The sequence below is a fragment of the Mesocricetus auratus genome, unplaced genomic scaffold (assembly GCF_017639785.1).
Source record: "Mesocricetus auratus isolate SY011 unplaced genomic scaffold, BCM_Maur_2.0 Super-Scaffold_100015, whole genome shotgun sequence".
In the NCBI taxonomy this organism is placed as follows: Eukaryota; Metazoa; Chordata; class Mammalia; order Rodentia; family Cricetidae; genus Mesocricetus; species Mesocricetus auratus.
In genome coordinates, this window is record NW_024429198.1 from 5498279 (window position 1) to 5526277 (window position 27999).

At 40.7% G+C, this 27999-nt stretch overlaps 1 protein-coding gene across 1 annotated transcript; it reads left to right on the top strand.

Annotated features, from left to right (window-relative positions):
* The first annotated feature begins 458 nt into the window (after positions 1–458).
* Positions 459–27951, top strand: Capsl (calcyphosine like). Its single transcript, XM_005077999.4, has 5 exons — positions 459–591; positions 18119–18255; positions 23829–24006; positions 24305–24514; positions 27669–27951. Exons 2-5 carry the CDS (start codon positions 18119–18121, stop codon positions 27768–27770), a joined length of 627 nt encoding a protein of 208 aa, XP_005078056.1. The 5' UTR covers positions 459–591; the 3' UTR covers positions 27771–27951.
* Positions 27952–27999: the final 48 nt, after the last annotated feature.

Below are 27999 nucleotides of genomic sequence, written 5' to 3' on the forward strand. Positions count from 1 at the left end.
AGGTATTGCTAAGAACAAGTGTGAAGTGAAAGCAGAATAAAGAATTAAAATAAAGAAGTCAAACAAAACGAAACAAAATAAAATACTAGGGCATTACCTATAATTACCTCTGCTTGCTCCTAAAGGTAGTGGTTTCAGGCTTCACCTGGCAGTAGGCTATTCAGGAAACTTCCTGAAACAATCAGACAATTCACCAAACATTTCTTTTTTAAACATGGCAGACCAGTTTTGATGCTATGGTAGAAACGGAACAATTGCCAATAGACTTACACCTCTCATTTCTTCAGAACAAACAAGCTTGGGCTTTCACAGTCACTGGGATTTCCTAGGTAACAGGAATGTAAACTTGAGGAAAGGCAGGACCAGCCTACGAATGACAGCGAGTTGAGCCAATCAGAGCATGAGTCTGCTGCAGGATTTCCAGGCCACCCAATTAGCACTGAAAGCTTTGAAGGGCAGGGACACCTTAAGAAGACCGGTGAGAGGGAGGAGACACAGGACCATAGGGAGGGTGTTAGAGTCCCCAGGTGCAGAAGTCTGTTTCTATAGTTTCAGCTCGAAGCAGCCTGTGGCTACCGATTAGCATTTCAGGTAACTTAATGTTCTTATTTATTCTATTAATTCTGCAACCTTTGCTTCATTTTAAACTGTGAGGTTCTATTATCTAAAAGTTAAAAGTTGTTGATAAATCATGTCCATCCCTAGGCTGTCAGTGCACAAAACTTGGCCCGAGGGGTAGTCTCTTGGAAGAGATGCTTAGAAAATAATCAATTTCGTTTAGCAAAATCCAAGGAGACAACAGTTTATGAGTGGCGTCTGTGTGCTGGGTTCTTGGATGAGGAGTGTTTAGATGATTGCTGTAAGTATCATGATGCCTCTGGTGAAATTGAGCTTAGGAGAATTCTATTTCCAAATCACAAAGCAATCAAACAGATATACACTTGTATTCCTATTTATTTTGTGATGTAGTTTTTACTGGTTATGCCACATCCCATAGATTGATGACAGATTCAGAATTAAAATTAAGGTTTTTAATTTACTTTTTTGGTTGAGTATTTTGTTCACAGAATACTATATTAAAATAACATCCCTCCCTCCCTCTCCTCTCACCACTTCCTCCTTTGCTCTGCTCACTCCTTCTCAAATGTTTGGCCTCTTCTTTATCATTGCTGCATGTAAACATCTCTCTCTCTCTCTCTCTCTCTCTCTCTCTCTCTCTCTCTCACACACACACACACACACACTAAACAAATCTGTTTAGTGATGGCAGTACGTTCTTGTGTGTACGTTCTTGTGTTTAGGGTTGGCCACAATGTATGGATAACCTGTCAGGGGACTTTTCCCTGTAGAAAAAAGGATTTCCCCTTTTTTTTTCATTCATGGATTACCTGTAACTCTTTTTCTTATGATGTTTTTAATTTGAATATTTTTGAAGACTAATATAATTTTACCATTCTCCCCTTCCTTTCCCCCCTCTAGTCCCCCATGCACCCATTTGATCTCTTTTATATTGGTGATGTGCTTATAAACACTAACAATATTTTGGTAGCTCTGAGAATGCTGTCTTATGTGCTGTATTGTACAAAAGAGACTGTGTGATCACAATACTGTGGAGTGTATATGGAATTTTAAGCATTTAATGAACCTTTGAATGGATTAAAAATAGAGGCACCCTTTATAGCTCTGATCCAGACCTGAGACAACTTTTTGTCAGCCCTAGTGAGGTGGAGCCAGTTGAGTGATGGTTTCTATGGTGTTAGTGGATAAGGCAATGGGCACATTTGTGACAGGACAGCATAGGTGTCTACCTTTAACAGAGAAATAAAGGTATTAGGTGATTTTTTTATGGGGATGATGCAATTGACACCTGGCACTACTATTTATGCTTCATGTTAAAAACACATGAAATCAATGATGCCCAGAAAGATGAAGAAAACATGGTTTAAAAACTGTCCTTTATGATGGTAGGCAAGAAGGAAATGACAGACTTCAGTTGGGATACCTCAAAATTTCCATTGGGATACCACGCATATAGAGTTAATTTATCCCAAGTCCATTAAATATGGATTGCCTATATTTCTGAACCAAACATTCGCATTTTTATTAAAGAGTATTGACATGACATTAAAAATTATATGAGACAGCTGACTTGATTAATGATAAGTTGAGAATGACCTTAATGAATGTAACCCCCTTTTATTATTCTGAAATGTAACAACTCTTTTAGGTTGGAAATTCATCTTCTCAGAGCTTTTCTCTTTTTTTCCCTCATATATCTTGCCACCACAGAAAGCTCCTTAGTTTGTTATAAGCTCCACGTATTGAGAATTAAATTTCATTCATTTGTTTTTTTCCATGTCAGTAGGTGATAGCTGTGATCAAATCTGTCTTAGTGCTTTTGTTGCTGTGAAGAGATGCCACTGGAGCACAGGACACACTGGAGGAGTTTGCAGTCTTAATTGATTGGACAGAAGGAAAAAAATGAGGAGTTAGGGAAAAACTTTTATCTTTGGTATACATTTAGAACTTGTAGGTCCAATGTCCTGGTAGGTTTACGTTGATTCCCTGAAGCTTACAAGATTTTGTTTTTTAGTTTATAAAAAGATATGTAAGTTTTAGATATGTTATCACTACCCCTGTTGGCAATCTGTATTGAAATCAGCATTGTACAGGGGAAGTAGACTCATGCCTTTGAGTCATAAGTGAAATCTTTCAGACCCAAAACAGATGTGGGGTTAAAAGTGCTGACACACTTTCAAGAGTGCTGGATATGTAGATTGGACAGAGATGCTTTTAGCATGATTGATTAGCACTTTTAAGGCTATTCTTAGAAGGCAACTAAAAGAATTTTAAAATCTTGAGCTTGTGACTTTAGCTCATAGTAGTCAGTGCTTACCAGAGCTCCACTGATGAATGTTAAAACTCTGAACTTTTGAAGTCTTATTAAAACAATGGCATAGAGAGGGAAAGAAATCTGAAGATGGGAAAATGAAAAATTTCTCCTTTTTCACACACCTTAAATCATTTTCTTGATGCTTTACAAATTGCATTTGTACACCTTAAGCCACCTTTTTTTAGAGCAAAACATTTAAAAATGTTTATTTTGATTATTTCAATTTTGTATTTTACCTTAAATTATAAGAATGAAAAACTGAAGATACTTGTTACAAGCTTACAGGATATTACATGAAATTTTCCCCATGAGGTAGTGACATTCAGTGTGTGTGTGTGTGTGTGTGTGTGTGTGTGTGTGTGTATGAATCTGCTTGGAACAATTTAACAAATTATTAACATTTTAGAGAGAGGCTTAGGATTAACTTATCAAGCGAGATATATTCTGTAAAAAAAAGTTAAGTTATAATTTTAAACTCAACGCAAATTCACCACAGATTATCAAAGAAAAGTCATACAAATTCAAACCAGGGCCAAATCCTAAGGAAAGAACTAATTTAGTCTTAGGAACCTTACCTTAGTGTGACACTAGATTGACATTAGCCTCATGTGGGAAAATAGCTTAAGATAACCCTAAGTCAACTATTGTAGTCATTTTAGTATTATAAAAATCCTCAGGGTCTGATAGATATGATATATAGTGTTCCTGGCTTGTTTAGTTGTTCAAAATGAAAGAACTACTCATCCAGAAACTCAGTCACCTAGGATGGAAGACATACAAGCTCACAAAGGACAAGGCAGAAGACAAGTTGTAAAGGAGTCATTGATGGTTTCTGTTTTGTTTTCCACAGTTTTTTTTTTTTTTGAGGATTTCCTCCTTGTTTCTTTTTTCTCCTCTTCTTTTATTTTTTTAAATTTAAGTTAGAAACAAACTCCCTCTCCCTCCCCTCCTTCCCCAAACTCCTCACCAGGTCCTCCAGTTCCTCACCCAATCTCCACTCGGATCCCTAGGGACGGTAAGGCCCTCCATGGTGGATCTCCAGAGTGTCATTTCTTCCAGGGCAGGGCCTAGGCCCTCCCCCAAGGGTCCAGGCTGACAGAGCATTCCTCATTGTGGGATGGGCACTCAAAGTCTATTTGTACACCAGGGGGAATTGGCGAGCTTTGTGTAGTTTGATCTGCTTGGTTTTTTTCTGAGTTGATCCTGCAAGTAGGCTGGGTGTTCTCTTCACCCCTCTTCTTTCTTAAATCACCTTCTTAAACCCTCTCAATGTAAGCTTTCACATCCTCAGACCTTCCCAACTAGCATTTACATATTTTAAACACTTTGTTAGACCTTTATAACTTGAATAAGCTTTTGACTTTTCTTTCCATCTAACCATTTACCATGGGATACAGGTTGTTGGTTAGTGAGAGCAGTCCCTGGGCAAAACCAGTTCCTTTAAACAAAGGAATGGTAAAAAGTTACTTTGAAACCTGTTTTGTGAGTTTATTTCTTTTCATAGTCTGGTAACAAGGCGAACTGTGGCTTTCTTGGCTGGACACAGTTCTAGAGAAGTGAGGCCCCAAGCCTGATTTTTGCATATGAAGGGAACTGAGACGGCCTCTGTAGCCTTGGGGGAGGAGCTGGTATGGTTGCTGCTGTTCCACTGACAAAGCTATCATTAGCCTAATGGTATAACAATGGCAGTGGTGGGTCACCGCCAAGGTGTGCTTGCCACTGCCACACCCTTAGGATGATTGCACCATGCTGGTCATTGCAGTTCATAAGCTTTATAGGACTGTTGGTTGCTTTCTCATGTGAAGGCTTGCGTGACAACTTCTGGTAACATGGAAGTTGGTCCACAAGGAGGAGACTTTAGGTAGGTTCCAGTTCAGGGGCTCTGTGTCTGAAGTGAATGGTATCTTCAGCAATAACCTTCCACCTCTGGAAAGGCAATAGCAACAGATGCAATGTTTTAAGATTTTCTAATTCAGAGGTCTTCTCATGCCTGTTGGTGGAGTTTTTCTTACATGGTCTTTGATTCTTTATGGGAACATGGATGGAAAATTAAACTATGTATGTACATTAGCATAGGTATTGCTAGGTAAACAGTTACTATGGTGATTTCTTACGATGTTTTGAGACATCCTTACATTTATCTTACTCTCCTCCCTGTTTCCTGCTTTCCTCCCTTTCTATCGTAGAACTCTCAGCTCATTTTTTCCTATTTCTCCCATCACAACACTTGTGCCCTGCTATTCATCACTCTATTGTTCCTCCAGCCCCTTAACCCGCGAACGTTCCCTTCTTAATTTCCCGGCTGCTGCAGTTATTTCAGGATTTGAACTCACATTTGGAGATTTAGAGCTAGGAGCTTCTGATGAGAAGACACATGTGATTTTTGTGTTTTTAGATCTGTGTTACCTCACTCAGTTTGTTTTTTCTAGTCTGATCCATTTACCTGCAATTCCATGGTTTCAGCTTTGTTTATAGCTGAGTAGTACTGCATAGGCCTATGTACCATATTTTCATTATACAGTGCTTATAATATAATTATATTATACATTATACCACATTTCATTTGTCTGTTAATTTGTCATGTAGATTGTTTCCTTTTCCTAGCAGTAAGAGAGCAGTAATGAACATGACTGAGCAAGCATTCTCAGAATTGAATATTCAATCTTTTTGGAATATGCCAAGAAATTATATATGTGGGTCATCTGGTACATTTATTATTGGCATTTTGAGAATTCTCCACACAGATTTCCCAAGGGGCTGCATCAATTTGCAATCCTACCAACAGCGAATGAGGGTTTCCTTTTCTCCACACTCACCCAAGAATTTGCAGCTGATTGTTGAACTTTGCCATTCTGAGTGGGGTAGGATGAAATCTCAAAGTTGTTTTCATTTGCATTTTGGTGGTTGCTAGGGATGATGAAAATTTTTTGAGATATTTTCTAGCCATTTTTTTTCTCATTTTGGGGGGAACTTGCTGTACAGATCGTAGGCCTACTTTTTGAATGTGTCATGTTTTTTTTTTTGTTTTGTTTTGTTTGACTCTTTTTTAAAAGTTGTTCTTAAAATTTGTATTCTTACATTGATCATTTCTCAGATGAATAGCCAGCAAATATTCTTTACCATTTTGTAGGCTTGATGTTTACCTGGTCGTTTGTTTCTGTAGCTGTGTAGAAACCTTTCAGTTTTATGAAGTCCCACTTATCAGTGTTGAACTCAGTTTTGAGCAAATGGAATCCTATTTGGGAAGTTTTTCCAGACACCTGTATCCTGTAGGGTACTGCCATGTTTTCTTCTAGCAGTTTCACTCTTCCGGGTTTCATGCTTGGGTCTTTGATGTAAATGGACTTCTAATTGGTTTAAGTAACAAAAACCAGAGCCAGATATAGAGGAAAATGCTGAGAGATCAGAAACAAGAAGGAGCAAGCCATGGCCACACCTTACCTCCTTAGCATCTCAGCAGACAGAGCAAATTCCTGTTTCTCCCTGATTATCCCAACCATCTCACTTCCTGTCTGTCTCTACAGACCTCCAGACCTCTATGGTTAGTGAGTGACAAGCTCCATTCTCTGACCTTCAGACAGGCTTTATTTGTACGAGTAAGATATCACCACACTTTGATCCTTTTGCAGAGGTTTTGTGCAAGATAATAGGTATGGCTCTAATTTTATTCTTCTGCATGTGGACATTTAATTTTCCCAGCATCATTTGTTGAAGATACACAGCACCCTGCCCCCAAGTTTATGCTTTTAATGTCTTTGTAAAATATTTAATGGCTGAAGTTACATGTCCTAGTGTTTAGTTTGGTTCTTTGCTTTTGTTCCATTGGTCTATGTCTTGGCATATCTGTTATGATGAAACACCATGACTAAAAGCAAGTTGGAGAGAAAAGGGTTTATTTTGTTTGCACTTCCACATCATAGTAGGGCAGGAACTCAAACAGGGCAGGGACCTGGAGGCAGGAGGTGATGCCGAGAGCACTGTAGGTGGTAGCCATACCTGGGCAGGTGTTTCATGGGCTGTATATAAAGGATAGCTAAGCAAAAACCTGAGTGTCCCTGCCAGCCAGCAGCATCTGATAAAAAGGTTGCTATTCTTTCCTAGGCTGTGAATGGGGCCCTGATTAGAGCTTCGTGGAATACCAAACAGGGTGACCTCAGAGTTTCTGTCTGAATGCCTGGCCCTGGCTTCTGTCAATGGCTGACTGCAGTCTGTAAGCCACAAGAGGTTCTTCTCTTTCCTCAGAGGCTCTTGGTCAGGATCTTTAGTACAGATACAGATGAATATTTGAGAGGTAGCTCTGTGCAGAGAGCTTTGTAATATAGGAGGATCGCAATGTCTGCCTGTGACTATATAAGATGCTCGGGACTGGTCTCTCCCGGGAACCCTGTACTGATGGCAAGGTCTTGGGAGGAGTGGAGGTATTGACCTTATGGAAATTTGATAATTTCTTTCCTCCCTGTAATCTAGTTTTTAAATAATGCTTCACCCTACTGAATGTTTTAAATAAAAGTTTGCTTCTGATTCTGATCTGACATGTGTGCATGTGTGTCTACATATAAATTGGAGAATTCAGAGAGGCAGTTTTCTGTGTTGTAGAGACAAGCATGTAGTTGATAGAAGGGTGTACTACAAGATGCATGCTAACTGTGGGAAAGACCCCGGGTTGTGCTCTCCTGGTATTCCCAAGAAACTTTCTCTATTCCCGATAGCCTTGGGAAGAGATTCTCCGTGTGTCTCAGGCGCCCAACATCTTGTTTTCCCTCTTAGACTGAGAATAGTTAGTTGTTCCTCATCTTTTGCTCAGTCTAAAGGCCAATGGAATAAAACATTTGTAACTATTGCAATGTAGAAGGTGTACTCTGAGAGCATAACAGTCTTCTGTTGGGGAGGACATGACAATGTCCCAGTACCTTGGGCAATGTATCCTCTGTAGCAACAATGTGGGCTGTTAATAGGGAGGCCATGCTACTCCAGGAGGCTATAGTGTTACCTGATTTGTGAGGCATGCTCTGTTCAATTTTTTTTTTGTCCTGGATTTTGTTCTGTGAAGAATACAAAGGCTCTTTGTTGACAAAATAATGTTTTCTAAAATGTGAGTAATTTATACATGAGTATAGTGAACAGTCTTGATTTGCTCTTAAACCTTAAACCCTTTTATATTCGTTTATTTGGTTTGTAAAAATGGGTTTAAATATGGCCCTTTTCTCGAATGCATACAAGTATAAATTGAAATCTCTGAGAGTTATTATCAGGATGTACTTTATACCAAATTCAGAGAGAAAGAGAGAGAGAGAGAGAGAGAGAGAGAGAGAGAGAGAGAGAGAGAGAGAGAGAGAGAGAGATTTTCTTCCTTATATTACATTACTTTATTTCAGTCAGGGGACATGGCAAGTGTCATGGCATGCTTGTGTAAGACAAGGGGACACTTGCTATAATTGTTTTTGTCCTTCGACCCTGTGGATCCCAGTTGGAATTCTATTTGCCAGACTTGGTAGTGAGCATCTTTGCTCAGGAAGCCACTTCACTGACCTGAAATAAAAACAAAAGAAATAAGCCGGGCGGTGGTGGCACACACCTTTAATCCCAGCACTCGGGAGGCAGAGGCAGGTGGATGTCTGTGAGTTCGAGGCCAGCCTGGTCTACAAGAGCTAGTTCCAGGACAGGCTCCAAAACAATACAGAGAAACCATGTCTCGAAAAACCTAAAAAAAAAAAAAAAAAAAAAAGAGAAACTCTTTGTTAATCAATTACAAAACATAGTTCATGCTATAGCAGGGGAAGCTGACATAGTGTGAGTGCTAAGTAAGATTTCCTATTTCTCTTATTTTTATCTTTTGTAAACTGTTTTCCCATAAAGGCAATAATAAATAGTCCAGGCTTTGTGCCATGAAGTCTTTGAAGCAGCTTCCATCTTTGTAGTTGCACCATGAAGAACACATGGTGCCCTGCTTTCCAGTAAGTCCTTATTTATGGGAGAAGGTAGAGGACCAGGTTTGGTGTATGGGCTTTGCTCTGATGTGCTAGGGTGGATACCATTATTGGTTATGTTTTTGTGAATTCAGGGTGTCTTGTTATGGTTACAAAGTTATAGCACTTTGCATGTCAAATTAGCTTACATCCTGCAGTGCCTAATTTTTATAACAAACATCCTGTAGATGCCACAGTTATCTCCAGCAAGCAAGTAGTTTTTACAAAAGCAAAAGCAGTAGTTAGTTCTTCCCAGGACCCATTGTCTTACAAGAACAATAGAGACAGTAAAATTTACAACAATTAGCAGTTTATTAAGATTAACTTAGCTATTCTGGGGAAGTCATCTATCTTGGCAAGTTTGCTGAAGGTACAATCTATAAAATAGCCCCGTAGAAGGTGCAGCAATTTTCTCAAGTATTCTTTAAGAACAACAGTGTTCAAAACTGAACATGTTATTCACTGTCACAAATTCAACTTTGGGATGTTGAAAAGTATATGGCTTGTGGAAACAGTGGTTGGAACGTGTGAAGCTGTGGTAAATTCTGAATTTAGTCTTCTAAATGTGGATATTGTGGGTGTTGGGTGTGCCTGTAGGAAGTTTAGATTATAGAAGAACAGAGGTTCTCAGCCTCCATAATGCTATAACCCTTTAATGCAGTTCCTTGTGTTGTGGTGACCCCACAACCATAAAATTATTTCACTGCTACATCATAGCTGCAATTTTGCTATTGTTATGACTTGTAATATAAACATCTGATATACAACCCCTTTAGGAGTCATGGCCCACATGTTGAAAAGCACTGCTGTAGACAGTGTTGGGGCATAAGCTGGTCTAGAGTCACCACATTCTAGCTTTCTGAAATCACTGCTTCTTCTGCCTGCTGTGGTAGAAACTGTAGCTTGCCAGTTCAATTTCAAGGTTCCTTTTTATGAACAGAGAACCTTGGGGTGTGGATGGGAACAAAGTACTCAGCCAAAAGCCAGGATCTCCAGTTTCCTTTGCAGTAGTGACCCATAGATTTCCATAGTAGAAGCTGAATGGAAAGCACTTACAAGGGGGCAGGCTTAGCTAGAAGTGTCTCTTGATCTTTCCTGCTTCTTGGGGTCTGGATGTATTTACTGGTATTGCTTTGTTGTTATAGACATTTAGAACACTTTGAGTATAAAAGTCAGTCTTGGAGGATGGACTGACACTAGTATCTTGGGACTAAGGTGACTGTTTTGACTCGCTCCAGACTTTCAAACATTGAAGGAGATCAAAGTCTTATTCTCTGCTATGAGTAATGATTATGCCAACAATCCATACCAGATCTGCCAGCCTATGTCAATGTTGTATAATGACATTAGATTTCTATCTACTTATCCTTCTCTGTTCTCTGGAAATGTCAATTGAGGCACACACACACACACACACACACACACACACACACACACACACACACACAAACCTCATTGGACTTAAGAGTGTCCATATATTAAACCTTTTATAGCAAATGATTCCCAGAGAAACACTGTAAAACATTATACAATTGACTTAGTGATTTAGGTGAGTAACGGATACAAGGATGCAAATTCCAACTGTGCCTCTGGCTCTGCCTGCACCTGCAAATGTCTCTGTGTACCTCTGCCTGTGCTGCCTGACAGACCTTATCCAAGTGTTTGCCCAGCAGGGAGTGCTAAGGCGCAGTGCCCTCAGCTACTTTCCTCCCAACCTGGAGTGGGCATACAAGCACTGGACTGAAGTGGGTGGCGGATCACATGGGTTGGCCGTGGTCATCGGGTTATCCCCCAAACATTTAGGTCCATTCAGATCTCACTCCTGACACCAGAATGTAGAGAGGAGATTTTCTCCTCCTGCCTATACTTTGGCGGTAACAGCTTTATTCATCAACAAATAAAGCAACACATATTTGCAGCATACAGAAGGACCTCCCATATCAGGCCTGTGGTTCTTCCTACATCTAAGCAATGTGAGGGAAAGCTTTGCAGGCAAGTGGAGTCGATACCACTGCCTGAGACCATGTCTTTTTGGCAATGGAAAAATGTTACTTGCTTGTTTGCATTAGCATAGTATTGGAACCACAGAGTTTGGAAACATACATTTTATTTTTCTTTTCTGTAGGCTTTGTTAATCTAGTTCCTGTCTTGTGTACAAATCTCCTAGACCTGTGCTCACCTTGAGTAGAAGTTACATATCTTCTTATTTTGTTCCTTTAAGAGTTTTCACCTGGCAGGTTGATTAGACTCAGAATAAGCTGCAAGTTAAGTTCTGACCAAAACAGCAGAGATTCAATCCAGTCCAGGAGGAGAGTCAGATGGAGGAGGAACAACAAAGAGAGTGCTTCCCTCAGACCTCCTGAACACTACTTGGCGGTCCCAAAGGTGCTCGTGTGAAGAGACCTCAATGTAAGCTCTGTGTCTGACTAAGTCTGGATTGTCACTGCGTGAGTAAGTCTTAGGAGCCCTTGAATGACATGCTAAGCACGTTTCTCTTTCTCTCATAGTCAGAAGTGCCAAAGAGGCTGATATTGAACAAGTAACTTCTATTGAGAGTAGAAGTTTATAATAAAGCAGTGCCCACATCCTCCACTACTCCAATTCTTAGAGAGAGCAGTTTATCCCCATAGCCTGTGTAGTTGCTTCAGCCAGATCAAGGTTAATGTTTAGAATCAAATCAAATAAGTTTACTACAGGAATAAGTATTTGCTAATTATGTCAAATCAGAATACTTTAAGTGCAAATATCAGAAGACCGTCAATGTGTCAAACAAACAATACAAATCCCATGGCAGTAGTGTTGAGTCAGGCAAGTGTTGACATCTATTACAGAGCTCTATGATGTTAATGTTCTAAGATGTTGATTGACTTGTGAGCAAGCTTTTGGTGCACTTTCTTGATTGATGGTTGATGTAGGAAGAAATAGATTACTGTGGGCAGTAACTTGGGTGGTAGTCCTAGGTGCTATAACAAAGTAGGATAAGCAAGCCATGAGTGGCAAGCCAGTTAAACAGCACTCCTCCATGGCCTCTGGATCAGCTCTGCCTCAAAGCTCCTGCCCTATTTGACTTCTGGTCCTGACTTCCCTCAGTGATGAACTGTGCTGTAGAATGTAAGATGAAAAACTCCTTTCCACCCACTGTTTGGCCATGGTGTTTTCTCACAGCAATAGAAATCCGAACTAAGACAATGATACTTTGGAAGTATTTTTCAAACATGTCCCATCACAAACATGAGGAATAGTCTTTAATTTTCATCCTAGTATTAATAGAAAGACTAAAGAACAGAATTCTGAAGAGCATAGAGCTCACAGCCCCACAGTAAAAAGAGACATGTTCTCACCCATCACTAAACTTCAGGGCCTTGGTCTTGGATTTCACCCTGTAGAACTCTAGGGAATTAATTTCTTTTCGTTATAAATTTCCCAGTCTGTGATTTTTTAGAGGGAGGGGGAGGAGTAAGGAAGGGGGAGACAGACTAGTAGCATATAAGGGACCCCATAGACTAGGATTTAGATCGAGCAATGGGCCTGGGCAGCTGTGAGGAGAGGTGCCTCTAAGCTCTTGTCTCGAACCTCAGCTTGGACCATTTGGGTGCAGTGTTAAACTTAAGAGCCTATCAGAGTGACTGAGCCCTGTTTCTGGAATCAGAAAGCTAAACAGACTTGTACTTAAAATGGTTGTGAAGGCAACATAAGGTGTGGTATGCTCCTCAGGATGAGGTCTGAGGTAACAGAGTCAGGAGGAGAACAGAAGCAAAGACAAGCATGTTTTCCTCCTCAAAATATCTTCAGGTCCTGCTACCTTAGTCAATAGCCCCCTTCTCTGCAGATGCTTTTCTCCTCAATTGTGTAAATACAGAACGATGCTTTAAAACTGTGGAAACTCTTACAGCCACACTACGTCCTTTGTTTTTGACAAAGTCTAATGTGATGGTACAGACACTTAACAATTACAGAAATGCCTAAAATGGCAATTAAGGTAAAAAAATACATTGCTCAGTACAGCAGTGGTGAAAAACGACTTTACAACATTAAAAAGATGGAACAACCTTGGGAAAAATCAGTACAGCTGTGCGGGCACTTGCTGCTCATAGGAGCTGGGCTTATGCTACTGCCACCTAGTAGGACGGTTTTCTTACAGCACACATTCTTCGTCACTCAGCCACAAGGGGGCAAAGGAAGACTGGCAGAAACAAAAAGACCTAGCCAGTCATTGTAGTGTATGCCCCCACCAGCCAGGAGGGCGGGCATCTCCTCCTTGGCACATATTCCCTGCACCAGCCCTGCACATGCTTCGCTCAGCCTTCCATTATGTGATTCTGCCCTCTCTCCTCTCTGCATCTCCCCAGATTGACTTCTTTCTTGTAGTTTTATTTGAGCAGGACAAAGCTGCACCAGTTCCCTTGATTACGTGCCAGAGAAACCAAGGATGGGGTTGCATTTTTGAAGATGCAGTAAGACATTTCTTTGGTCTTAATAGTAACCTGGGTGTTATTATTTGGTGTTTTAGGATGTGTCAGTTAATATGCTAGAGGGCACTTTGATGATTGGGTCTACTTTTGTGTTTACAGGTTGCTGTCTGTGTAGTGCATGAGAGAGGTAGGGAGGGAAGGGAGGAAGGAAGGGAGGAAGGAGTAGTTTAATTTTCTGCCACCAGGTAGCACTAAAGAGAACCCAATGAAATGCATCAGAAGTGTAGGACAGGGCCTTAGTGAATCTCTGTTCTAAGGGTCAGCCTACACAGAACCTTTAAGAAATGCTCCCAGAGGCCTCATCTGTAGGGGGCACACAGGAATTGAGATTCAATAGAACCAATACAGGCTAAAATATTTATTTGGAGAGATTCCACTTACAGAAGAGGCTGCCACACGTTCCGGCTCCCAGGATCCTCCCAAGCTGTTTCCCATGACCTGGCCAGCAGCCAGAGAGAGCACACCAGCCTAAATTCCCCACCTCACTTCCACACCTGTGATGAGGCCCAAATGGGCATGGTCAGCGCCATAGGTTAGCTCTCTCCCTACAATTCCCCTTTTAGTCTAAAGAGAAGATTTAGACTTGACACAAAACTATATACAAGGACAGCAAAATTCAAGTATGCTCTAGGAGAAGGAAAATAAGAACAAACACACCTATCGCCAGTGAAGCAACAAGAGCAAATAGCAAGAACTACATATGCAGTCCTAGGGTAAAGACATAACAGAGATTACTATAGAGTTGTCCTAAGCTGGAAAGTTTAAGTCTTTACCTAATATTTCTATCTAGGAAGAGAGACCAATAATTGTGACACTCTAATCTTCAACCTCATCAAAGACCTGAGAAGGAGGATAATAATACTAGGGTAGGCAGGAAGTACAGGTGAGCAACTTCCAAAAGTGCAGTGAAGACAGAAACATCAGGCTACCTGGACAGTCACCCAAGGTTTCACAGCAGCGTAGGGGCAACCAGCTTTGCTCTCTGTCAGTTCTAGAGTTTATATATTATCCTTCTGTGGTCTTTTATGGAGTTGAAGACAAATAGTCATGGTTATAGTTTTCCTTAGTTATGATAAAAGATAAGTTATATATGACTTTAAACTCACAAAGATAAGATAGATGATAGAATATTTTCTTTATATCTTGCTAAATGTTAATGGGCTAAATAGTGTAACTATAGTTCTTGCTTGATAACTGTTTCATTATATATAATTTGACTATGTTAAAGTTCAAACCTTTCTTTTTGTTTAGACAGAAAAGAGGAGATGGTGGGAGATGTCAGTCTGTAAATATGTCTCTTTTCTTGGTTGATGAATAAAATACTGTTGACCAATAGGGAAGCAAGATAGGTGGGACTAGGAGAGAAGGAGGATTCTGGGAAATGTAGTAGAGAGTCACTATGTGATCCCAGGAGGAGAAGACACTTGAGTCTGGCATTCTTGTAAAGATAAGTCCTTGTAAAAATATACATATTAGTAGTTATGGTTAATACTTAAGGCAGAACTAGACAATGAGAAGCCCTGGACATTGGCTGACATCATTGTAACTAATATAAGTTTTGTGTGTTTATTTGGGGGCTCTGAAGTGGCAACTGGACCCAGGCAAGAATCCCACAACACTTACCCTCCATGAGGAGTGGATGGGAATGGGATGGGAGTTGCTGGGTGAAATGGGAGGATGGGAGGGAGAGGGAACTGGGGCTGGTATGCAATATAGGATTATTTTTTATATAAATAAAAATTAATTTAAAAGACTTCAAGGTTATACATCATCATCAAAAGAAAGAAAGAAAGGAAGGAAGAAGGAAGGAAGGAAAGAAAGAAGGAAGCAAGGAAGGGAGGGAGGGAGGGAGGAAGGAAGGAAGGAAGAAAGAAAGAAAGAAGGAAAGAAATGCTCTCAGAAGCAGAACTCTGTGTTTCCACATCCCACTTGAGAAGAATGGTGGAAATCCAGGCTGAGAACTCTCACAGTGGACGCCGGCTGTGCAAAAGAGCAGTGGAATGAGACAGCCTGCACAGGACCAGTGCCACCAGTCTCCACTCAGCCTCTGCCCAAGAACTTCAAGGCTAGCCTTTTGCTGGGCTGTGAATGTCCCTTCCCCTGCCATTGTGGGTATGGGATGATGTTTGTGGGGGGAGGCAGAGGCAACCAGCAGCTCTAGATATTGCCCTAGTCCTTTCTTCTCCTCAAATCTCAAGGTCAGTCACTTGGCATTTTAAATGGACCCATCACTGTCTGCAGGGTCCAGGCAGCATATGGGACACAACAAACTCATCTAGCCTGTATGTTCCATAATCTGTGACTTCTCATAGATGTGACATATATGTACATAGAGGCGCATGTGCAAATGAAATAAAAATAAAATGGCGTACTTCTCTACTTAGGCTATTTAATCATTTACTTTGGCCAAAGCATGTGGCGTACCAGCCATATAAAATATATGGCGTCCATCCTGGCTGTACACTCACAGCCCTAGCCTAGACATTGTTTTACCTTCTCTTATGAGTAAAATGTGGGCATCCTTTCCTCTCTGGTGTCTCAGAAAGTCCCCATCTAGAAACTGGGATACCTGTGCTTTTTTGTTGGGGTGAACTGTAGTTCAGTAGTGGGACTAGAGGGAGATTGTCAGCTGTGAAGACTGTCTCTGTTCCCTTTTGCTTCAAACCTAGCAGACTGGGTAGAGGCTTGTTGAACGGGCTGAACTGTGCCTCTGAAAAGGCACCTGTACATGTCATGAGCCAACACATGGTGGTGCTGTGGCCACATGCATTGGGAAGGACTGCCTCCAGAAGCTGGTGCAGCCTGACAGATGATACTGTTGTCACCACGGTCAGAGGTGTATTTTGGATCAGACACACTTTTGTTGGGGCTGTGATGTCAGTGACATCATGACATCATATACAGAGACTACAGCAGATATGTTATTCAAACCTCAGAGCTCTGAGTATGTCTTGCCCTCCTCTCAAATCCCAGGTCTTTATTTCTTTCCTCTTCTGTCTTAATATGAGGCTTCAAAATTCAAATGAAGATTCTATGCTATTCAAGAGATTGATTCTCTGAGTTACCCCTCACACTCCTAACTTCTGCCCTAACATAGTACATTGCAAAGAGGACATAGGTGATATTGACTTGTTTGTTGATGAATTAAGTGACTAAATGATGAAAAAACGATGGTAAATTGGGCAGCTCAAGTACAATGCTTGGCTGTAGTTTTTCCTCTGAATTTATGTCCAGAAGCATCAGTCTCTGTCATCCCTGGTGGAATTGGCCTCAGAAGGCCGAAGTGGTTGCAGTTTAAATCCCAGTGTCTGGTCTTCCCAAAGTCTATTTTGATTTTGCATAAGGAAGTACCAGCAGATTACACTTTGAATTTCTTACATATTCTTACAAATGGTGGAGGAGAAAGAACCCTGCTGGGACTCAGGATTTATAGGAAAGTCATTTTACCTAGCCATACTTGTTTCCTGCTGTGATTTAATGTGTCCTCCAAAATTCATGTGTCTATGTGTTAATGACACTTTTAGGTGGGACCTTTGTGATATAATTAAAGTTAAAAGAAGTCCACAGAGTGGGGCCTCCACGATGGCTACAGTGTGGTTTCACGAAAAGAGAAGGGGGTCTAGGGCTGACATGATTGTTCCGCTGGGGCGTGTGATGCCCTCCATGATGGTTATAGTATGGATTTATCAAGAGAGAAGGGGGCATAGGGCTGACATGCTTGTCCTGCTATGGCATGGGATGCCCTCCATGATGCAGTGAAAAGCCCCTCACTGGATGCTGAGCAGACCCAGATCCTGGTACTGTGTGTTCTCTGGTCTCTACTCTCTACCGTCTACCCTGCATCTGTACTATCACTGGCAATAGATAATGGAAACTTTTTCTTAAACTCAGATTCACCAGGGATGGGTTTGGAGCAGCAAGACCAAAGTCCAGGTTTCTAGGTTGTTGGTCTTAGGCTCTTCCCACTGAAGTCAGAGTTCTGAGAACCCAAGTCTGGACTGCCCAGGTCACTTTTCCTGTTTCTGAATATTTCTGGAAAAGATCAACTAGGGGAGAAAGGGGTGGTGTGTGTGTGTGTGTGTGTGTGTGTGTGTGTGTGTGTGTGTGTGTGTTGGTATCAAGGGGCATTAGCCTACTAAAGCGAGTGTTCGAGTAAATAAGCATCACTAACACTCATGTTGAGACTCTCAGTGAAGACAAAAGCAACAGAACTAAGCATTTAAAACACAGAGGAGAACATTAAATGTAGGATCAAAGGTATATAGGACATTATAAATAAATAACTGTAACTGTGAATATATATGCATATATATCACAATTGATTCAAACAAGTTAGTACTGAGAAATTCACTATTAATTCCTACTAATGTTATAGGCCAAATAGTTTCTCTCACTTCCATATATACATACGTCCTGATTTGTTCAAGTTTAGCATCCTTAGCAGCTTCTGAACTCTTTCCATTTGTAGCTTTTCCTGGCCCCTTTCCTTTCACTATGGGGGAAGTGGTTATGTGGAGGAAGACAGGCTTCCGAAAGATCAAAGTGTATTGGAAAATGTTTGTGTACTTCATTATTGTCCAGAGTGAAGTCAGCATGTGCCATTGAAACTATGTAAGTTGTAAATATGCCAGGTACACAATTGGCATAGTTAAACATTGTAAATTCTAGGAAGTTTGAGGCTATTTCCTGAGGGCAGGATGACAGAGAGCTGTAAGTTTTATTCCGTCGATTGTCTAGTGGGCAGTAGGGTCTGAATTCCATTAACATGCTGTGGATTCTTCTTTCAGATGGCAGGGACAGCACGCCATGACCGTGAGATGGCAATCCAATCCAAGAAAAAGCTCTCTACGGCTACTGATCCTATTGAAAGACTTCGATTGCAATGCCTAGCCAGGGGCTCTGCAGGCATCAAAGGTCTTGGCAGGTAGGATAGTGTCTTAGTTACTTTTCTATTGTAGTGACAAAACACTATGACTAAGGCAACTTATTAAAAAAAACATTTAATTTGGGACATGAATGGTTCTAGATGGTTAGAGTCCATGACCATCATAGCAGGGAGCATGGCAGCAGGCAAGCAGGCATGGTGCTAGAGTAGTGGCTGAGCGCTAACATCCCAATCCACAAACAGGATGCAGAGAGATGTAACTGGGTATGGTGTGTGGTTTTGAAACCTCAAAGCCCACTCCCAGTGATACATCTCCTCCCATAAGGTCACTCCTCTTAATATTTCCCAAACAGGTCCACCAAACGGGGACCAAAAATTCAAGCATATGAGCCTATAGCAGTCATTCTGCTTCAAGCCACCACAGCTAGGATACAGCAAAATAAAATAGAAAGATCAGAATTGTCTAGGCAAGCCTTATGTTGATTTTGTGAAATTGGGCAAATCATATCCTCTTAACGCCTCAGTTTCTTACCTGTGAAATTTGTTGTTTGGGAGATCTGATCTCTGAGTCTTCATGACAGTGCTTGGTTCTTAACCTTTAATTCAGCAAAGCACGTGTCTGTTCCAAGGAAAGGAAGCTTCTGAGGCAATGGAAGTAAAGAAAAGCATGCCAAGAGTATGGACACCTGGAAGGACTAGGAGACAGGTCCTCCCCAAAGCTGTGGTAGAAGGAGGTGGAATAATTAATGATTAACATCTACACAATGGAGTACTATTCAGCAGAAAAAAATAATGGAATCATGAGATTCGCAGGCAAATGGATGACACTAGAAGAAACCATCCTGAGTGAGGTAACCCAGTCACAAAAAGAGAAACATGGCATGTACTCTCTCATATATGGATTTTAGACATAGATCTGGGGAGTGCCAGCCTACAATCCTATGGCCAGAGAGTCTGGGAAACGGAAACTTTATTTAGTGGCTGATCGAAGAAGAGGCAGACTCCCTTGGTTAAGTACTGAGCTGAACTCAAGAAAGCCAGTAACAGAGAGGGAGGACTGATGATCAAAGGAATTAAGACTGGGCTGGTTTAACCCCCAGAAACAGCTGACCAGACAAAGGTTAACTCTTGAATCCCAGGCATTAGCCTGGGAAGCCAGCATGGGACTGATCAAGACCCCCTGAATCTGGGTGTCAGTGAAGAGGCCTAGGGAATCTATTGAGCCTTGGGCAGCAGATCAGTACCCATCCCAAGTTTACACACGGACTTTGGACTCCAATAGAACAATGTGAGGAGCACTCTCACCCAGAACTCTTGGGAAAGGGTCTAGGCCCTGCCCTATATGAAATGACACACTATGGACACCCCCATGGAGGGCCTCACCCTCCCTGGAGAAATGAGAGGATAACGGGGGGGGAGGGGAGGGCACGGGAGGAAGGGAGGGAATGGGAGAGGGACCTGGAACTGACTTGTGAAGCAACCTTGATTCTTATCTAAATTTAAACTGGAAAATAAAATTAAAAAAAAAAAGAATTTGGAAAAATAGGATTGTTGGCACAAGCCTGTTACCCAGCACTTGGGAGGTGAAGGCAAGAGATTTAGCAGTTCACTGTCATTGCTGGCTATGTAATGAGTTGAGGCCAGCAGACTTGGCTACATGAGATCTTGTCTAAAAGAGAATTTGGAGTTTGCTCCCAGCCAGGCTGTCATGTCTCACTTGCCACTGTAACTGCCCATGGGATAATTCAGTGTTTACCCCCAGTAGTATTCTACGGGTCAGACGATTCTCATTACATTCTCTGATATTTGATAGTGTGAACAGACCCCAGGACTGAAAATCAAAGGGGAAAGGAGACTGTGAGCCTCCTAAGAATGACTCTTGTGTGTTTTAACAAATTATAATGAATGCCTACCATAAGCCTGTCCTTGAACATGTTTTGGGGGCCTTATGGGTGGACAAGATTCTGCCGGTCCCATGGAGGACTGAGACTAAGGGAGTAAACATGTTCTAAGTGTGCCTTTCAGTGGTATGAGAAGATGTTTGATAAAGAAGTACAGGATGTCTAAGTAAGGAGAAGCCAACCTCACACCCAGGTGCTGAAGAAACTTTATTCCCAGTACTGGACACCTAGGGAAGCCCCTCCAAAAACTTCCAAGAAACAAATACACAAGGCACTTCCATGCTTTTCTTAAACTAAGCTTGGTTCTGTTAGAGTTTCAAGACTGTAGACACATGGACCTTGCCATACATGCTATCACAACCACTTTGTTTTAGTGTTGTGTGGTTCCAACCTCTAAGTCCATCTTGGGTTCACTTCCTTGTCTTGAGTGTAGATCTCTGAGGAACCCTGATGTGTGTTCCACTAACAATCATGCAATTGGATTCTTCTGCTGCCCACACCATTCCCACCTTTTGTAACCACTCCATCTTCATCTAAGCTAGCCCTTCCACTGGGAGCTGCCACCATCGCACCCTGGGCTTTCTGCTTAACTGCCTTCTGTCTCCCTTATTGTTGGCCTTGGTCTCCCTGAGTCTGTCCTCTAGAACTCCCTTTTCTTCTAAGTCCAAACTCCAGTAAATATACCCTCACAAACACAAACATTATCACCAATCTTTCCTTTGAAGATTATCTCTTTAGTTAGTATCTACCATCTACTAAGCTCCAGAGTGCTCATTCTGTGAAGCATACTCTTGTGGAAGTATTTGTCCACCCTGCCTTGAGTATTTATTCTGAAGGTCAGCATCAAGATGATCTATTTCCATTTTGGCATCTTTACTTTTTGACACTGAAGTCTGGAGAATTTCAATAGTATATATTCTTCCTTAAACACTTCCTTCTATCCAAGAAATACAGATAGCTCCTATTGCCAATATCCTGAATTCAACTTATGTTTTATAGATGGCAGACAGAACTCATCTTTACTCTGTGTCCCTGTACAAACCTGGCAGAAAATCCTCTCTTGAGCTCTAATTTATATTTTATATCAGAAAAGACATTCTAAGTTTTTAACTAATTGGCAACTAGTGAAAATCTCAGTTAGTTGCTTTACTATCCAAAAGCAAGATGAATCACTCCTTTCTGTATATGGAGATATCAATACTCATGATCTCTTGAGCTGGAAAATTGAGAATTATCTTCATCAGTCTACCACACTGATGGTTTGGTTTCTACAGCATTTTGAGGTCTCGTCTCATACTGTCATCTGAATTGCTTCAACCAGCTCTTTCTAAGGGCCTCTAAAATTTAGCTTGTTTTAAGCAGTTACTTTTTAACATGTAGCAAAGTTTAAGCCCTTTCGAACTTCAAGTCATTAAAATTCTTTATATTCTTCTAATGACCCACTTGTCCATATTTATTGCATCTCTTTCAACCTTTGGTGGCTGTCTTCTTGCTTCCACAGATGGTCAAGGGATCTTCTACAAACCACTTTCAATCTGAAATGCTTAATTTGCAAGAACTCAGAATAGCTAATTGCTCTATCCCTCCCATCTTTCTGACTCTGAATAAATTCCTTAAGGATAGAGTCTGTGTTTTGTTCACCTATGTATTTCACATTACAATGTTTAATGCAATGTTTTTCAGCTTATAAGATGCCTAACTGATGTTAAAGTTTGTTGAATAAACCAAGAGGTGTTAGCAATTTATTTATTCCAAATTTATCATTAAAAAAGAAATATACCAGCCTCTTTCTTGTAGTGTGAAAGTTTATTCACAAACTCATCTATCTGGTGAATATTAATAGAGTGACTGCTACACAGTAAATTTGTAACAATAAAAAACATAGAGATGGGCTCTGCTGCCCTATAATCCATGTTCAAGTCTGTATGATGTACTTATTTACTTATACAATATCCCAAGTGTTATTTCTAGCTTTTAAAATAAGATATTAAATATAAATGAATAAGAGTCTAACATTTTACTTATTTTTATGTTTATCATTGCCATTCAGTATAAAATCATGATATTTTATACATATATATCTCCATTCTAGTTGATTTCTCCCCATTGTTCTCTTCTATTTCTTTACTTCTCCTTGCTGGTTCCCTTTCTTCCCACAGTCAGGCATCTACTTTCATGTCATTTGTATCTGAATTTCTCATCTTTACACAGAACTAGCAATGAAGGGTCAACAGTATAGACTTTTATGGGAAAGTGAGACCCAGTTATACTCAAGTTTACATAGCTGTTGTGTAAAATAAAGGGCACACAGCCGCTTCTGCGGTGTCTGGACCTGGTTCCGAAACATTCCTTACACCAAACTATAAAATAAACGGCACACTTGATGAGGGTATGGGTAACTATTTATTGTGGAAAGTACTTACAAGAGAAACTGGCAACCCAGGTGAGCTAGCTTTCCAATACCGGAACCCCGAAAGAGAGCGAGCATCTCTCCTACACTGCCTTTTATTACCACATTGGAATGCGCCTCTAGCCACACCCAAAGTGGGCGTGGTCAGCGGCACAGTCACCTAAAATTTCTCCCTACACTGTTGTTACTTTACTGTAGAACTAGAACTCAAGCTCATCCTTTTGAAATATCAAGTGATAATTCTGTCTGCTATGATTTTAGCAAAAATACAATTCTTAGGGCTTTAGTACGGGGAGTGGTGTATGGTGGAGGAGAAGGGAAGAGTGGAAAAGAGTAAGATCATCACAGTATGGTGTGACATTCATAGAGAGACCTTAGGTGAACAAGATCAATGAGAAGACAGCATTTCTTTCATAAAAGTTACAGTACCTTGTATTTGGAATGATTAGACTCCTTGGCTAAAACAGATGTGTTTCTAAGCAGAGACTTCCTGTAGACAAAATAGCATTTATACGGTTTATGTGGGTTGTGCACATCTGGTGGAGAATTAGAAGCTTTATTTATGCTTAACATTAGATTTTGGAGATTTTATCCAGATCAATATGATTAACTAAAAAAAAAAAAAACCCTATGCTTCGATTGCTTGTTTACCTTTTTTTGGCATTTGTTTAAGTGGAAGTGAGGAAATTATGGATTTATTAGCAAACATGGATTCCTGAAAAGGTTACCTATATTAGTAGTTCTTTATTATTATAACAAGATGCCAGGGATAATAAACCTACAAGGCTCACAGTGTCAGAGGCTTCAGTTTATGACAAATTAACTTCATTGCTTTGGGCCTGTGGCAGGGCACAGGGAGCATGCATAGGAATAAAGCTGTGTCTTCTGGGTGACTGGGAGGGAAATCAGAAGAAAGCAGGCAGGGTCCAGACTCCTTTGTAAGGGGCATGACTCTAATTGTCTGACCTACCAACCTCTAGCAGTGCCGCCACACCTGACAGCCAAGCCTTCTCACCTAGATGTTTGGGAGACAGAAAAGGTAACTATTGCACATGTCATGCAATTAGAATCAAACAGTGTAATCATAGCTTTCTCTGTGTGTATGTGTGTTTGTGTGCATGTGTGTTTGAAGAAATGCTGACAGCCTCTGAGCTCAAGAGTGAGTCTGAGGAGAAAAATCTAAAACACTGTATTATATTTGAAAGCAAACAGCAGGGGTTCACTTTTTTCATCTTCACACTTAAACACATTGTTCTTTTTGGGGTTTTTTCTTTTCTTTTTTTTCATGTTGTTATCTTCAGAGTGTTTCGGATCATGGATGACAATAACAACCGAACCCTTGATTTCAAAGAATTTTTGAAAGGGTTAAATGATTATGCTGTGGTCATGGAAAAAGAAGAGGTGGAGGAGCTTTTCCGGAGATTTGACAGAGATGGAAACGGGACCATAGACTTCAATGAGTTTCTTCTCACATTACGAGTAAGTATTTTTCCCAACCTTCACCCCATGAATCCATGTTTTCTGTTGAGGAGTTTGGCTTTCGTGTGGTTTGGGTTGCCTTCTTTAAGGTTTTGTTTTCAGAACATGCTAGTACATTTCAGAGGGTTGAGGGTGGAACACTGAACCAGCTGAGGGACTTTCTCAAGTATCTCTCTTAGGTTTCACGTCACAGATGAGAATAATGAATCACATGTGTCATAGAAGAGACTCATTTGAATGTATATTTATCTAAGTGTGTGTGTTTATTTTTATTTATTTTATTTTTTAATTTATCTAGCCCCCAATGTCCAGAGCCAGAAAAGAGGTAATCATGAAAGCTTTTAGGAAGTTAGACAAAACTGGAGATGGTGTTATAACCATTGAAGACCTTCGAGAAGTTTATAATGCTAAACACCATCCAAAGTATCAAAATGGGGAATGGACGGAGGAACAAGTCTTCCGGAAATTTCTGGACAACTTTGATTCACCATATGACAAAGATGGGTTGGTAAGTGAAAAAGATGTTTCCACATGGAGTTTATCTACCCACATTGAAATTGTAGATGAGAAATAGGTTCAAAGCCTTAAAAAAGTTCAACATGTTGACACCATAACTGTTACAACTAGAAGGAAACATTCCCTTGGGGCCATCTGAACTGTTAAACACTAAAGTGAAAAAATACTACGTTTCAAACATATACTGAAACAGACATATCTTTCTCCTTAGGGGATCCATGGGCTGCTAATTGCTCATCATGGAAAGTGTGGTGTTTTGGACATCAGCCCATCTCACTGTCACTGTACTCCTCATATCCCGCTAGCTGTATTCTCATGAATTTGATTACAATAAAAGAGTGCTTAATTTTAAATAGGATCAAGATGCTTTGGAACAGATATGAAAGGCTTTTCAGGACGTTTGGTTCATTTTACCCTTGTCCGTAGGAGCATCATTTGCATTGTGTTTTGCTGTGTGAAAAAGCAGCTGGTGGTAAAGGGAATCCCAGAGAGCAGAATTGGCCCTGACTCATCCTTTAGGAAATTTTGAGATTAGTTTGCACATCTAAATGGCAGTGAACTTCAACGTAAAAGCATTCACTCCGTCTTCATGAATCATTGCCTTCAAGTATACAGGATGTTGTATATTGGAAGAGATGGGCTAAGAGCCCTAAGCTACTTGTTTAAGGACTTTAAGTTTTTGTCTTAGAGGACCTGAGAGTTAGGGCGATGGGGGAGGGGCATCCCTCAGCCTCAGCAGCATCAGCAGCAGCTCTTAATCTTTGGGCCTTACCAGAAAAGGTAAGTGGGGCAGTCACTAAGAAGGGGCGGTGCTTATGGGAAGAAGAAGCAAGCCTTCTTCTGAAGGGAATTTCCCCCTCCCTTTCCCACAAAACCTGATGGCTTGTCTTATTATCAAGGCACAGGACAGGACGTAGGAAGGGGAAGTTTCCAAAGGGGAAGTTTCCTTCCCGCTGACATTTTGCAAGTCAGAGATGGAGAAGCAGTTGAAGTAGTGTCTGGTAGGTTGAGGAATTGTGACAGCAGATACAAAAGAGTCCCAGCTTCTGTTGGGCAGTCAAATGTCTAGGACAGAAATAACAGAACTGTATGTTTCCTCTGGTGCTGCTGTCTTTGATCTACCAAGACGTCAGAGAAAAATAGCCAACTGCCATTTCCCCTAATAGCTCAAGTCTACTTGGGTCCCTGTTGTCTCTGGTTCTTTTGCAGGTGGTTCCTCCTTGTCACCAGGGGAAATGTCAGCTGCCTTTGACTCTAATACGTCCAAGTAGTCCTTTGTGATTCAACTGATTTAACGTCCCCACTTCAGCTCCTTCTGACTTTTATCTCAATCAGCCATGCTGATCTCTCAAATTCTCAAAAGGTTATTGAGGTTTTTTTTTTGTAGTTACAGTATTTGATGTTGCTTGAATACCATAGACATTTTTAATAATGTTGAATATTAGCTGTTCATTGCCATTGAGTGGCTGGTTAAACTGAGGGAGCATTAAGTCTGGTTTTGGGGAGATGTACCCAAAGTCTTTGTATGTTAAATGTATGCTCCATTGGTGCTTAATCAACCCATATTGAGATCATTAGATGTAAAATATTGAAAAAGCCTCATTTTCATTACTAAGCATCATATATATGCAGCCTTATTTAGTACCACAATGAATCTGAACAATGTTTCTTAAACACCTACCAACTGGCTGTTGTGCTGAGGGTTTTACAGATATCTTATTTAACAGACATAATAAAATAAATGTTCATAAAAGTGATTCAGCCTTTTGTGGGTTCTGGGAATTAAACCCAGGTGCTCTTAAAGAACAGTCAGTGATCGTAAAGATGAACCATCCCCCCGCCACCAAACTTTTGTGGTTTTAATAACATCTTAAAAACATAAAGAATTGGCTGGGTTTTTGTTTGTTTCTTTGTTTTTGGTTTTTGGAGACAGGGTTTCTCTGTGTAGCTTTGGAGCCTGTCCTGGCACTCACTCTGTAGACCAGGTTGGCCTTGAATTCACAGAGATCCACCTGCTTCTGCCTCCTGAGTGCTGAGATTATCGGTATGAACCACACCTTTATAGACACACGCACATGTGCGCATGCGCACCCCCCCACAATACAACCTATGATAAACTCTTTCATATAAACAATAATTCCCACCTGTATGTTTTTATTTGTATTTACAGCTGGATGAGCACAGATCCACCATCCACTGTGTTTAGGGTCATTTTTCCTGGTATCTTTTTACTGGCGTTGAGGAAGGCAGTTTTGGAAACAGTATAGGGAAACATTGTAGGTCCCTTGGTTAACTTACAGCTTTTTGTTTGGTTTTCAAAACCAAACCAAACATGTTGTTCAATGAGCCCCTATAGTACATGAAAGAGATAGTAATTGTTCCAAAGATTAAGCTGTGAGAACTAGAAACAATTCTTCATTTCTTTACGAGTTTCCTTTCTTGTGATTATGCTTTTAATCTTTTGACTGAGAGATTGGCCAACTCCTATTAACTCATTAGACTTTCTTCCTTTTTTCCAAATGGAGATTTCTCTGAACCCTGGTATGGATAGACATTTCTGCTGACATTCCAAAGACAGTCATGTGCACAGAGTAGAGCCTGGGGAGGGGTGGAAAGAAAGAAGCAAAACGTAATGGTTTTGCTCATTCTCAGCCTTGAATGAGCAATTCATACCTTAAAAACACATGCAAATCACACATTTTACTAGAAATTGCTTTCTTTACCCACAGGACAAAGCATTCCTTAAAAGGTGGGACATTCTTCTCCTGACATTGGACATGACTTGCTTCTGACAAGTGGCAGAAAGACAGTATTACCTGCAGCTGAAGAATATCTACTTCTTATTCTGAGTTTATTCTCTATGTCTGAACCAACAGGTCATAGTTCTTAAAGAAAAGATGACAACCCATGCCTCACTCTTCACTTAGGGCGACTTGGAGGTTATCAAGGCTTACTTCTGCCCTGAGCCACTCTCACCACCATCTTTAACTTGGTTTGGTTTTTGCTTTGGTTTTAGGTCTGTTCCTCAGTACAATCGTACACACAGAAATCCTTGGTGATCATGCCCCTTCTCTTTACAGGGATGGAAAGGAGGCCTCTATTAAAAGCAGAAGCAAAGTATCTCTTCTCTTCTAACTTCTCTACAGGTGACCCCTGAGGAGTTCATGAACTACTATGCAGGCGTGAGTGCATCCATTGACACAGATGTGTTCTTCATCATCATGATGACAACTGCCTGGAAGCTCTAAATGCCTGACCCTGGGAACCAGGCTGTGGAGATGGCCATGTGACTCCAAATGATTAGCCCTCAACTAAAAAACTCAGAGTGATGCTTTATTTAATCTTCATTGTACAGCTTCTTCTTTGTCCCAGGGTATTTTCTAGGATTGATCTAAGGGCAGAAATAAAGTCACTAAGTAATTAACTGTGGATTTGCCTCATCTGAAACTGTTTCCTCATCTCTAAAATAGGCATTAT

What these genes read in the sequence shown, in the direction of transcription:
- Capsl (XM_005077999.4), top strand. Translation starts at nt 18,119, where the DNA reads ATGGCAGGGACAGCACGCCATGACCGTGAGATGGCAATCCAATCCAAG. An exon ending in AGTTTCTTCTCACATTACGA is followed by an intron (nt 24,007 to 24,304) that starts GTAAGTATTTTT and finishes TAATTTATCTAG; the next exon opens with CCCCCAATGTCCAGAGCCAG. An exon ending in CATATGACAAAGATGGGTTG is followed by an intron (nt 24,515 to 27,668) that starts GTAAGTGAAAAA and finishes ACTTCTCTACAG; the next exon opens with GTGACCCCTGAGGAGTTCAT.